Below are 13,645 nucleotides of genomic sequence, written 5' to 3'. Positions count from 1 at the left end.
CTTTCGTCTGTCACTTTCCGCTGTAAAGCGCTCAGGCTCTCCTGAGCTCTAAAGCGCGCGCTTGCACCTATGGGCATCAGTTGACATGACTGACGTAGACTATAGTGTTCCAAGGGTAATATTTTTTAAAGAGACATTACAACATCCAAACAAAATAGAGGTGATAGTCTATAATCAAGTAAACTCAAAAACATTAAATATCACATGATGTTGAGATGCTTAAATGTCTGCAGAGTTCTACATAAAAACATTTGCATAGTCTGTTATAAAAACGGTATCACGTTAAGCAGATCTGCCTTTTTGCACTGGATGGCGTTGGTTTTGGGAGAATGTGGACAAAAGTGTCTCCTACATTAGATGGGTATTTTCCTTTCTTCATAATATTTATTACCTTCCATTCCTTTAGGTTACAAAACGTTTTCTTGGTACAAAGTTTCCAAAGTCCTCTGGATAAATAAATGCTTTAATAGTACATTATGCAACGAGCCGATAATGGTAGTAATTAAGACGCGAGTATGTTTATGAAACGAGCGCAAGCGAGTTTCATAATTTTCATACAAGCGTCTTAATTACCATTATAGTCAAGTTTCATACGACTTTTTATGCTCGACCATATTTCTAACTTGAAATTATTCATAAGTATTCATGTTATTCTTATCTGACTGAGGAGCGGAACTGACCTTGTGCAATACCTCGTAAATTGTGAGATGTGCGCAGACGCGAAAGTATTGATTTTTTCCGAGAAACAGATGTCGACATTGACCTTGACATTGAAAAACGAGATGACAAATTGAATTTATTTGAATATTATTTACAATTAACACTAATTATTATAGTAACAGGACTGACTTCATTTCAAATATAGGTGATATATTGATTTATTGTTGTCTTTCGATTGCATATCCGAGAATAATCGATACTTGCGCTTTCATATTGCTACAATGGCATTTTCTGATTGGTGGAACACCTGAACTTTAATGAATAGGTGTACTTTAATGAGGTCCATTAAAGGGCTGCTACCAGGTGTATAATTACTACATTTCGGCACGGTCGAGCATAAAATTACTTATTCCACCTACATCACATGTTTCAAGAATCTGATGTTACATCCTTTTTCCGGGGAGGTCTTCAATTAGAGAAATGCCTTTCAATAAAATTGTGCTGAAGATGCTGTCGTTCAGTAACTTCAAAGCAACTTCTAACAGCTCCTTATGTTGCCAAGTAGTGAAGCACCTGAATGGTCGTGGTGATCTAAACCTCTCTTCATAAGCTCTCCAAGCTTTCCAGATTTTTCTCGATAGTGTTGATGACTATTATGAGGGATGTTTTATTTTGATTTTCCCAATCGTCTCATTTCACCACACCGTGGGATCGTGGCTCCTGAGTTTTGACTTCAGATTTTAATGAACAATAAGTGCATATTTCGGCATTATTAAGTGCATATTTTCATGCATAATTTAGGATTTCTAGAGCATATACTGCAATTCTCAACACTAATCATGAATGTAAGAGACAGTAAAGTTCCCCATACTTAAATTACTCTATAGCAGTGGCGGTACGTCAATAAGAGCACAAGAGCACGTGAGCACCTTGTTTCCATTAATGCACGACTAGTTTTATTATTTAATAGCGTATTGGCGCAGTGGGGATGTATAATACCAGGATCGAGTATTTTAAACTTCCCGCATATTGCATAAACTTCTTATGTAAACTTGGCAACATCCGTTCACGTACAAGCCGTGCTCTTTTCAAGAAGGTTACAGAAATTTCACGTATGCGCGGGAGAAAATTGTCTTTCGCTGTCCGCTTATGACTCGTCAAGAGCACAAAGCATTAAGTGAACAGTGAATCTAATCCTACAGATGTCAGGTGCATCGATGCCTATCGTTTACGTGCTATATCTCGAGGAAAAAATTTAATAAGTCTGTATTTTAGCCTGTAGGTGTCAGCATCTCACTGTCGGAACGTTTACTTTATGTGGATGTGTGTACAGTTCTGCAGCGAGAGTGTAGTTTGTGAATTACTATACTTCAGTGTCGGCATATAGCATAGTTGGGCTTTCAAAGACGTGCTGGCTGAATGTGATGGTGGTATGAATTTAAATATCTGTATGGTGGTGTATATTATTTAAGAATAATATTTACTGGCATGTATTTATAGTAATCAATCTATGCGAATGGGATTACAGTACTGGTATAGGCTATAGTGTATCAATGTGTTGTGAATCAAAATACAGTAACTCTGTTCAAGTAATTTTGAAGAGTAAAGAACTGGGTAAACTGGCTTTCCAGGAAAAATTGGAAATAAAAAGACTAGGTTTCATTATTATTATTATTATTATTATTATTATTATTATTATTATTATTATATGTTGTTTTGAATTTATATACGGTTTTTTCGACAGTGAAACATTGGAATCATGACATTTCATATTAGGCTAAAAACGTACGATTTCAAATTCTCTTCGATTTTGGAACACAAAATTGTGAACACACATAATATTTTATCACGAGCCGCCACTGCTCTATAGTTTTGTACCACAAAGAGAGACTGAAGAAAGAATAATGCTGAAACTGATCAGGGAGATAAAGGGAAATAATTTGCTTATTGTTGCAGGTATGGAGGCCCTGGAGACTGCCATCAACTACTGGGATGACGCCCTGGCAGCGTACACCTCCTTGTCGGCGGGAGGGGCGCCCCTCGCCGTCACGAGCAGCGAAGAGGCGGAGTTCTCCAAAGACCTGCAGGGACTTCTGGACGCGGCCTACCGCCTGCAGGACCAATGCGAGCTCCTGTTCTTAGATCAGGTCAGTTACTATGTCAGCCAATGATGAATTATAAGGGTGGCCTTGGCGTAATCCCTCATGCCCAAGGACAATAACTTCGCTTCCCCTGTTACCTACCTGTGAACTTGAAATAATGTTTAAATTCAAATTTAAATTTTTGCGTTCGTTTTATTTATTATTGGCAGGGCTGGCGGTTTCGGAACCCAAACAAAAAAAAACAGGTTATGTGCACACAGGGTTTTGAATTCTGTTCTACGTCATGCAGTCCCTGTTTACACTCAGCATAAGACAACCACCGATTACAGTGATACTTACCTGTGAATTTGAAATAATGTTTAAATTCAAATTTAAATTTTTGCGTTCGTTTTATTTATTATTAGCAGGGCTGGCGGTTTCAGAACCCAAACAAAAAAACAGGTTATGTGCACACAGGGTTTTGACTACTGATCTACGTCATGCAGTCCCTATGCATAAGACAACCACCAATTACAGTGATCTTAAGAAGGCGGTATTATATGAAGGTACCGGGAGTTCAGTTGTTCAGTGCATATTAGTGTCCTGCAATGTTCGAACATGAGAGAGGCAACCAAGGTATTAAAAACTTCGTCTTATTTCATATGAAAAACTAACCGCAATATCTGTGCTAAAATTCTTAAGAGATTAAAACATGAGTGAAGGACAGCGAATATTTTTATAACAAGGTGATGCAGAACGAACATCGGCGAATATCGAACTTCACTATACTCCACAAACTTGAACCGAACATAGTGCTAATGCATACAGCGGAAACAATATGCTTCAACGAATAAATATTAAATAAAACATTGTGAAGGAACTGGACAGTAAGTAATTCAGTTCAAAGTTTGTTGTTCAGTTACAACAGAACAAAACGCAAACATATAGGCACATTGTAATACTAATACACATAAGAAAAATATTGCATTAATAGAAAATCAGGATGCTGCAGACATGCATTGCACGTCACAAACAAAACCGGACGGAAATATTGATTTTTCCAGAGAGTTGCTTAAAAGTCAAGAAAATCACACAAAGGTTACGTTCCAATTATGTTCTACTGCTATCAAGAGTAAAACGTATTCCTTAGTTACTAGAAACGTCACCGGTAAAGATATATCGGAAGGGTTATAAATGCCATTTACTTAAAAAATATGTTCTCATTAGCTACCCTGTTATTCTATGTAATATGGCGTAGACAAATTTATTCTCCTGTAATAACCTGGATAGGCCACCCAACTAACTGCTCTGTATGTACCGGTATCGTATCTAAGACAACCTGTACAAGCTGTTCTTCAGCTGATACCCTGTTCTGTCTGATTTTGGTGTCTTCCACGTGAGAAACCTTGCTTGTAGTCGGCGCTGTGGTCAAACACTGCAGGAGATGTAAGAATTGAGGGCAAATATTTACCAATTTAAACTTGTACTCAGTTTCTGTATTGTTGATGTTGCTTTGTTTGTGTTGCACAGCGATCCGTACTGTTCCGCACGGACAGCTCCACGCGTCTCCATGGAGACACCAGCACCGCCATCACTTCCTCTCCGGAGTCCTTCGTCTCTGCACAGGATGAGGTGAGTGCAAAAACAAATTGCCCGTTTTGAAGTTTTGTTCTCTTATCGACTGCAGCTCAAATACAGTCTATTCGTTTACGAGTTATTTATTAGTATAATTTCTAATTTCCAAGAAGTTTTCAGTTCGGTATTATGTTACATCAAGTTTATCGTAAGAATAGCACGTAATTAAAGCAAAATAAAACAAGAATTTATTACGGTAAGCTTTCAAACCAGATATAATTATAGATGTGAGGAAAAACATTTAGGATTAAGTTCCGCTTGTAAAAATAGTCATTTAACATCATTCAGTTCTTTTCTCTTATTACATAACTAGCCGTACCCGTGCGCTCCGCTGCACCCGTTAGAAATAAATATAAAGTAATTACATAATTAAAATAGGACATTTGATCCGGAGAACATTCATGTTTGATAAAAGGATAAATCGTTTAATATGTTACTTTGAATTGTATTTAAAATATTAAAATGCGATCATTTTGATCCAGAGATCACTCATTTGGTGCAATGACAATTCCTTTAACATGTTACTTAATTGTTATTACCAATTATTTTTGGAAAAGCGAAAATTAACAAAAAAATTTTGGCTACAGATTTATTATTATGTTTATATTATATTATATTATGTTATATTATATAATATTATATTATATTATATTATATTATATTATATTATATTATATTATATTATATTATATTATATTATATTATATTATATTATATTATGTAAAAAGTGTGTTGATAACGGATGTACTCGAATTAGAAAGTTTTTAATTTGTTGTGGGAGCTCTTGAATCTCAGGAGGAACAGCTTTTACAACAGCGCAACATGATCTGCTTGGCTCATTACCCATTTTTTTTTGCATTGCATTTATTGCATATATAGTCTATTTTATGTATTTTAACACGATTCGATTGAGCATAGTTAAAATTTGAATTATAAAATAATGGATTGCTAAGCTAACGTACTATTACTGCATACTAAATCAATACACTCTAGTTGTTCGTTAATTCTCTGAGATTAAAATGAGTGTGTACATAAATATTATTTTAAGAAATAAAGAAAACGAATGTACAAAAAAGCCTCTCAAATTTTCTGCGCATAGGAAGCTATTTTAATCTTACCTGTCCTCGATTTACTAAGAAGTTACTGTAATAACATTATAGCAGTATGTCCATCTAGAGAAACTACACTTTCCAATGGTGAAATAATAATTAATTATACAATCGGTTCATTTAGCTTCCGATATTACTTCATACAAATACAGAAACATTGTCTGTAGGCTAAGTTTAATAGCTTTAGATTGTTGCTGTCCAAGGCCCCTTTTTCGATTGTTGTTGTCCAAGGCCCCTTATAGACGATGTCATTTGTTATTTCATTGCATCGTCTTAGATGGCGTTATTTTAATTTTAAAACTCATTTATCTCATTAAATATCAGTCCTATCAAAATTTTGTCAAGAATAAAACTTATCGGAAATCATTTTTAAAGAAACTTTTGTTATGTAACATTTTTCACAAAAATCAATAATAAGCGAGATATTTCGATTTATTTAATTCAGGCCTCCTTATAACTACCCTTTTAAATAAAGTATTTTGAATGCCATATAGCCTAAAATCTAAGTTACAACGAACTTAATTTATATTCCAATTTTCATATAAATCGGTTCAGCCATTATCGCGTGAAAAGGTAACAAACATACAGACAGACATTCAAATAAAAATGTCAAAAATGCGATTTTCGGTTTCAGGGTGGTTAATTATATATGTTAGGACCAATTATTTTTGGAAAATCGAAAATTACCAGAAAAATTTCGGCTACAGATTTATTATTAGTATAGATTATAAGAAAATGCACCAGTCCTGTGATATAGGGCTATGCTTGAAAGCTTTTGTTGAACGCAAAGGCAGAGAATAGAACGAAAAGATCAGGGAGGACCACAAACAAGATGGTTAGAACAGTGAACGGAAACAGACAAAAGCGTCTAAACCGGAAAGTCAGAAGAAGAAGAAGAAGAAGAAGAAGAAGAAGAAGACTAGGAATTTTAAAGTGATCAGGGATAACAGAACTCTTTTTCGTAACATTTAATGACCTAGCCACCAGCAATTCTAGCCAACACATATCGTTAAGAAATGTTTAGCAAATTTGACAGTAGTGAAGTATCTGATTTTAACTGAATATTCTAGTGCTGGTATAAAATTCAGAAGCAAGAGGGTATGATTATATAGGCTAAAGGCGTATACCGGCTAATTTCAAAGTGCTGCGTTGGATGGATGACTTCGATTGATGGGGACGAAACGGACTGCAAGAAGCCTTACTTTCAATGTACAATAACAGTAGCTAACATTCGAAAGTAATTTCTATGTTGCCCTCTACTCAATCGGGACGCGGGCGCTTGAGCTAGCGGTATAAACCTGGACTTAATGGCACTTAAATTTGGTCCGACGTACACCTTCCTCTCTCATAATACCCTGCTCAGCTGAACCCTATCTTATAGCAGCAGTTTCGCACTTTATACGTCGGCGCCGCCCTTGGTTCGCAGAGTTTTTGCTGCACTCCCCCTGACGTTGTAGCGTGACAGTAAAGACTGTGCTAAGATATTATCGCTCTCCCTTCCGAGCTTACCGAAGTTTTAGTCGCTCCACTGTTTTCACTTCTAACTTCGTGAAATTATGTCTATTATAATTATATTATTCTCTTGGAAAGAAACTTCCTTGTTTTATGAAATATGACTCGATGCAGGCAGAAGAAATTACTAATAATAAGTAACAAGGAAATTATTAAAATATAGTCTAGGATGTAATATAAATAAATAACGCTGCAAATAGTATTATACAAGGAATTGACAATACAGGGCTTTCATTTCAAAACTTCCCAGTCTAAATAATTAATTATTTGCATTGAATTCAATTTAAACAAAAAACACGTCAATTTAGATATTGAGGGGTAAGTCTTAAACCAGGCTTAATTGCATTTTAGATTTCACCCCCACCCCACAGCCCCCCCCCACTTTGAAATTTCAAATGACACCCTATATTTCTATACTTAAATATGAAAGAGCATTCAATTGTTTATACACCTCATTCCTTTGCTTTCGCATCTTTTGATTTCTATCGTCGCCTGGCAACCTGTATTTTTGTTATTATCACTTGATTTTAGGATAAAAACACAGCTTATTTTGTGTAATTTCCTAAATCTAATCAATAAGGATGATTTATGTTCTCTCTTGAAGGGTATACAACATTTTAAAATAATTTAATACACAAACACAACTATTACATGAAATACTCAATAAGTTTTTGTAGCTTTATTCTCTTCAGCTCTAATCAACAATAACAACAATCCAGGTTGTCAGGCGTCGATAGAAAACAAAAGATGCGAAAACAAATGAATAAGGTGTATAAACAATTGAATACTCTTTCATATTTAAGTATAAAAATATTGGAGTGCCATTTGAAATTTCCAAGTGGAGGTGGCTGGGGGTGGGGGATGAAATCTATAATGCAATTAAATCTGGTTTAAGACAATGGCAATGTAAGAGATTTATCTTCTGTCCATGGGACTGGGTGTTTGTCCCTTGTCATGCGCTGTCCTGTGTTGTCTCAGCGGTGTCTGCGACGTGCTGACAACACGACCATGGGGCCCACAATGTATGCTTGTCAAGTGTTGGTTCATAGCTATCTTTTCTCTCCTACACCGTGTTCAATTGTAAGGTGATAGAAAAGAAGGCTAAACAGAAGAAAGGAAGAGAGAGAAAGAAACAAAGAATGAAAGAAAAGGGAAAAGATAAAAAGAAAGGAAAGTAATGGAAAAATAAAGAAAAAGAAAGGAAAAAAATAAAGAAAAGACAAAGAATAAAGGAAAAGAAAGGAAAAAATAAAGAAAAGACAAGGAATAAAGGAAAGGAAAAGAAAAAGATAAAAGGAAGAAAAAATACAGGAAATGAAAGGATAAAGATAAAGAAAAGAAAGAAGACCAAGAAAAAAATAAAGGAAAATAAAATAAAAGATGAAGAAAAAATAAAAGGAAGGAAAGGAAAAAGATAAAGAGAAGAAAAAAGATAAAGAAAAGAAAAAAGGAAAGTAAAGGAAAGGAAAAAGATAAAGAGAAGAATAATATGAAGGAAATGAAAATAAAATAATAAAGAAAATAAAAATATGAAGGAAATGAAAAGAAAAACATAAAAGAAGAAGAAAAGGTAAAAAATAAAGAAAATAAAAAATTAAGAAAGGAAAGGGAAAAGATAAAGGGGAAGAAAAAATAATAAAAAGAAAAGAAAGAGTGATAAAGAAAAGAAGAAGGATAAAAATAAAGAAAACAAAAAGAAAAAAAGAGTCTAAACAAAGGAGACGAAAAAAGGTTAAGGATATACGAAGTAGGTGTGTTACAAATAAAGACAATTTGAAATGGAACTTCATTAGTCAGAAATGAAGACTTAGGAAACATTAAGGAATCTCTGTGTTACATAAATAAGTAGATGATTGTGATATCAGAAACTCGATCAAAAAGATTCAATAGATGGAACTGCGTGAAGACTTTTACGGTGTTCAATTGGTGCAAGTTTCTTGGGTCTTCCATTGCGCCGTAGACGTAAGAACATCCTACATATTTGGACCTAACGTATGGTGTGGAGTTAGTTTCCAAAACTGAACGTCAAATGCAAATTATATAGGATGTAGGCTATACGATAAAACTGGCAAACTTATTCAGGTGGCTTTCACAGTAGTAAAAGACATGTAATAACTTGATATTCGCTTTGCAGTTGAAATCGATAACTGGAGCGTCAAATTGAGCCGGAGTCTGATAGAGTTCCTGGGTAGCTCAGTCGGTAGAGCGTTGGCGCGCTCAGCCAAAGATCATGGTTCGATGTCCGGCCTCGGAACTATTTTTCCCTTGAAATTATTCAAGTTAGCTTGACGACTTCTATACCTCCAAACTAAAAGATTTCTTCAGACGCGAAATCGAAAAACTATCCCAGCATTTGCTGAAATTCATAGGTAATGTTGGAGGATATATTAGAGGAGAAGGTGGAAATATGGGCTACCAGTTTGTTTTCCTCATAATAATGGAAAATGGTGTGGCATATTGCTTGGAAATCTTTATTGACATACAAAGTAATTATTCATATACAATTTTTCCAGTCTTAAAGGTCAATAGTTGCAATAGATATTTGCATATAATTACTTTTTGAAAGATATACGAAGTAGTCCTCTATAGGTAGTGGGGTCTAAATATGGACTACCACAAAAATTTGAAAATAAAACTAAAAAAAAAAAAAAAAAAAAAAAAAAACAAATAGGAGTCCTGTGTAACATCAATGGCAATATTCTGTAACAAATAACTCAAATGACAATAGTGAAAATACAGGACGTGTTAACGTGCTGGTAATATGGGCTACCTATCCCATATTTGACACATTGCGGTAGCCCATATTAGCAGCATCGACTCATGAAGGTTTCTAAGATTATGTATGGGAATTGTTGTCTTAAATAAATATTACTCTTATGCCATGTGATAGAGCTATTCTTAATCAGTGCAACACACCAAGCGTGATTACTAAACACGAAATGTATTTCTTTGAATAAAATTGAGACTACATACCTGCAAAAACTTTGAAATTGATGAAAAACACAAAGAACACACCACATCCACACCACAAAGGCAACTGGTTTGTCTCTTTGTGCACGCAGACGATGGACACGAGATGTAATTTTAGAGCTTTTTCGCTAGTTAACAACACCATATAGGTCTATAGTAAAAACGAGGTAACCCATATTACCACTCCTAGCCCATATTTCCACCTTCTCCTCTATTGATTAATTTTTGTCTGCTGTTCATCTCAAATAAAAACAAACGTCGGAGCGAAAAAACACTAAGAACTTTTGCATCAACCCAATATTCTATGAAGAAAGTTATTCTACGATTAATTGTTTTCTTTTTTTTTCAATCTAACCTGCTCGTTCTTGGCTTCAGTTCTCTCTCATATTTAGTAAGTTAATTTTTATGACATATAGAAGTTAAATAGTAACTTATACTTCTTTATGTTGGGATAGTGACAGAAAAATGTTGAGTCATTATTTCAACAAGAGAAATATCCCATAAACTGAGCGGTGGGATTAACATTTACCTACATTACGAACGAGCGCGGCTGACGCTGAAGCTATTAATTAGCGCACTTGTGTGTGGATTATGTTTAACAAAACATGAGAGCGGCGTTGTCGCGTATGAATGAAATATGGCGGCACTCATCTCGTGTAATGAATGAATCCATGTCAGTCTTAATCTTCCAGGCAACGTGTTCAGTTGTTAATCTGCACACAAAGACGTTTTGAATTATTGTAGCAGAATAAGAGAATTTCACAGGTTGTCATTGTTAGTTACATTGACTTTGAGGAGATATTCACCTTGGAGGATGCCAGCATTAGGTCTGTGTAAGTTATTGTAAGCACTATTAATGCTTTTGTCTCGTAATTGCATTTTGTCCTAACACAATCTGCTGCCGTCATTCTGACTGCAGCGAGATTGAAACTCTTGGCCATGTGTTTGGCTTCTGCCGTAAAGCCTCGTTCACACTTTTCAAGTAACTTGAATTCAAGTCACTTGAAAAGACGAACTTGAAAAGTGTGAACTATGTTTCAAGTTGACTTGAAATCAATTAACGGCTTGAATTCAAGTTTCAAGTGAAGTTGGATCCCTTTCTACTTTTTACTTGACTTGAAAAGTGTGAACGTCACTTGATAACTTGAATTCAAGGAGAAAAGAGCGGGAATTTAAATTAACAGCTATTTTAAGAGCGTTAAATTAACAGCTGATTGTTTTACAGTTCTACTAGAACGTAAAAATAATAGCAAACAGCAGTAAGTGAAATAATGACCAAATATTTGAGTTTCTGAAGTTGTATAAAATTCACGAAGCCCTGCGGATGATAGAAACTGCAAAGTTTCGTAATAGAAATGCAAAGGAAGCTGCAAAGAAAAGAAGAATTCATTGAAGAACTGAACAGCAGAGATTTTAACGTGGACACAGATGAGATAGCCTATGAAAAATAATACAAAACTATTAAACTGTAGATAGAAAAGAAGTGCGGAAGATATGAGGGATTAAGAAGAGAAGAGCGTTGCTTGAAGGGATGATATTTATCGCCGAAACTGGCATGGTTCAATGTGGTTGATAGATTTTGTGGGGGAACTGTAACAGCTTCAAGATAATCATTTTCAATTATGGTAAATCAGACTCGCTTATGTTTTATTATATTTGCGATAAGAATTATTAAATCTGCTTGAAGATTTCACTTATTCTATTTGTAATAGTCAGTGGTCGTGTATTTCTATTACTAATCTAATTCCTAACCCATAGTGAACAACGCGTCTTCCATTTCTTCAATATATTTATCATTTCCCTGGCACGGAGACTTCCTACTACAGAAATTCCTAATTGCACAACATCCATGGACGCCATTTTATCCTACTTGAAAACAAATAACTTGAATATATCTGAACGGCGACTTGAATTCAGGTACTTGAAATCACGTGACTTGAATTCAAGTTACTTGAAAAATGTGAACGAGGCTTAAGGAGAACTACTGATAAACACTCGCGATAAACTGCGATCAATGCTAGCTTCTGCGTTGTAAAATCAAAATGGCATGTCAGCGAAGAAGTGCAGTGCGGCTCTTCAGCAGGATCCGTAAGAAGAGATGATATTACCAAACTGTAGTTCTTCATTATACAGTTCATTTCGAAACAACAATCGATCAGACAAAGGAAGAAAAGAAAAGTATTTATGAACCATGAGAGTATTTCTGACTTGAACATCCGTTACGGTATACCTCCAAAAAACGAGTGTCATAAGACTTTTTTTGGTAGTGGACGTAGTATATCCAAATTTACATGGGGTTTATTAAACACATTTGGTATTCACCACCAACTGCCCAAAAAATTATCATAGACCTCATCAAAGATTCCTTAAGCATTTTGAATTATCACCTCAACGGTATTTTAATGTAATATACATTATCTTTGTTATATATAGGCCTAATTATTTTCATAATAGTGTAGGTCTATGGGTAGTTTATTTGATTAATATATATATTATTAAAATGTTGAGTTTTAATAGAAGTTTGATATCACTTTTCGAAATTCGTATATGATTTATTATTTTTCAAAATTCAGAAATTTCTGTTTTCTAGAAATCAGGATCTTTATGGCCTATGGTAGTAAGATGAAGAACGTTATATATCTCATGTTCGTTGGCTGACTGAAATAGCTGTGTGAAAATTATGCCCTCAATACACATTGGGATCCCTTGATTCATTAGCAAGTAGACACATACCGAGTGAATCACTTTAAGATTGGGGATTAAACAATGCACTTCTACCCGAGATTATAAAAATTACGTCACTGGCCTCTCGTACGCTCTGTTTCTTGAAGAGAGACTCCCCGTTCTCTTAGAGAAAGTACCATTGGCATGACGGCTTCGCTTATGGTACCAACAGGATGGTCACCCTGCCAAAGGATTGGCCTCCACGATCGCCTGGTTTGACTCCAATGGACTTCTTCTTATGGGGTTATGTAAGAGACCGTGTTTATCAGGACATTCCAGAATCACTATCACATTTTGCTCAGAAAATCCAAGAACCCTTTCTCGTGTTCGTGAAATCTTCGTGAGGCAGATAACCTTCTGTGCTGAGAAGAAAGGTGGATATTTTGAACATTTGATTTAAATAAATAAAAAAAAAAAAAACAAATGGGTCCCGTGCATAGAAAAAATCTACATAAAATCAAATCTACCAACTTGTGTTCCTTTTTACTTTCCGAGTTTCTGAAAACTATTATCTTTCTACATATTCGTTCATTAGAAACAAAAAAATATTTATTTATGACCGATGTAACTCAATTGGCTAAGACGCTTGCCTCCCGATCGGGAGTTGCTCTCGGTCGCAGGTTCGATTCCCACTTGGGCTGACTACCTGGTTGGGTTTTTTTCAAGGTTTTCCCTAACTGTAAGGCAAATGTTAAGTAATCTATGGTGAATCTTCAGCCTCATCTCGCAAAATACCATCTCGCTCTCACCAATTCCGTCGACGCTAAATAACCTCGTAGTTGATATAACGTCGTTAAATAATCAAGCAAAAAAAAAAATGTATGTTATGTTATGTTATGAAAGTGAAGTGCACAACCTTAGATTAGATATTAAATTTGTCTCGCTGCAAACCGTTATTGGTAGAAGTGCATTGTTCAAACGCCCAGCATATTAGGCAACCCAACTTACTAGTCT

The 13,645-nt window shown here is 35.2% G+C and overlaps 1 protein-coding gene across 2 annotated transcripts in view; it reads left to right on the top strand.

The window, feature by feature from the left end:
• Positions 1-13,645, top strand: part of Miga (mitoguardin) — a 714,963-nt gene that overhangs the window by 673,516 nt on the left and 27,802 nt on the right. For both annotated transcript variants that reach the window (XM_069831414.1, XM_069831415.1), the window contains 2 exons: positions 2,617-2,807; positions 4,272-4,373. In XM_069831414.1, the coding sequence (XP_069687515.1) occupies positions 2,617-2,807; positions 4,272-4,373 (293 nt within the window). The remainder of the gene's footprint in view (positions 1-2,616; positions 2,808-4,271; positions 4,374-13,645) is intronic.

The sequence above is a fragment of the Periplaneta americana genome, chromosome 7, assembly GCF_040183065.1.
Source record: "Periplaneta americana isolate PAMFEO1 chromosome 7, P.americana_PAMFEO1_priV1, whole genome shotgun sequence".
In the NCBI taxonomy this organism is placed as follows: domain Eukaryota; kingdom Metazoa; phylum Arthropoda; class Insecta; order Blattodea; family Blattidae; genus Periplaneta; species Periplaneta americana.
Note: the sequence above shows the minus strand (reverse complement) of the source record. Positions and strands in the feature narration are given on the sequence as shown.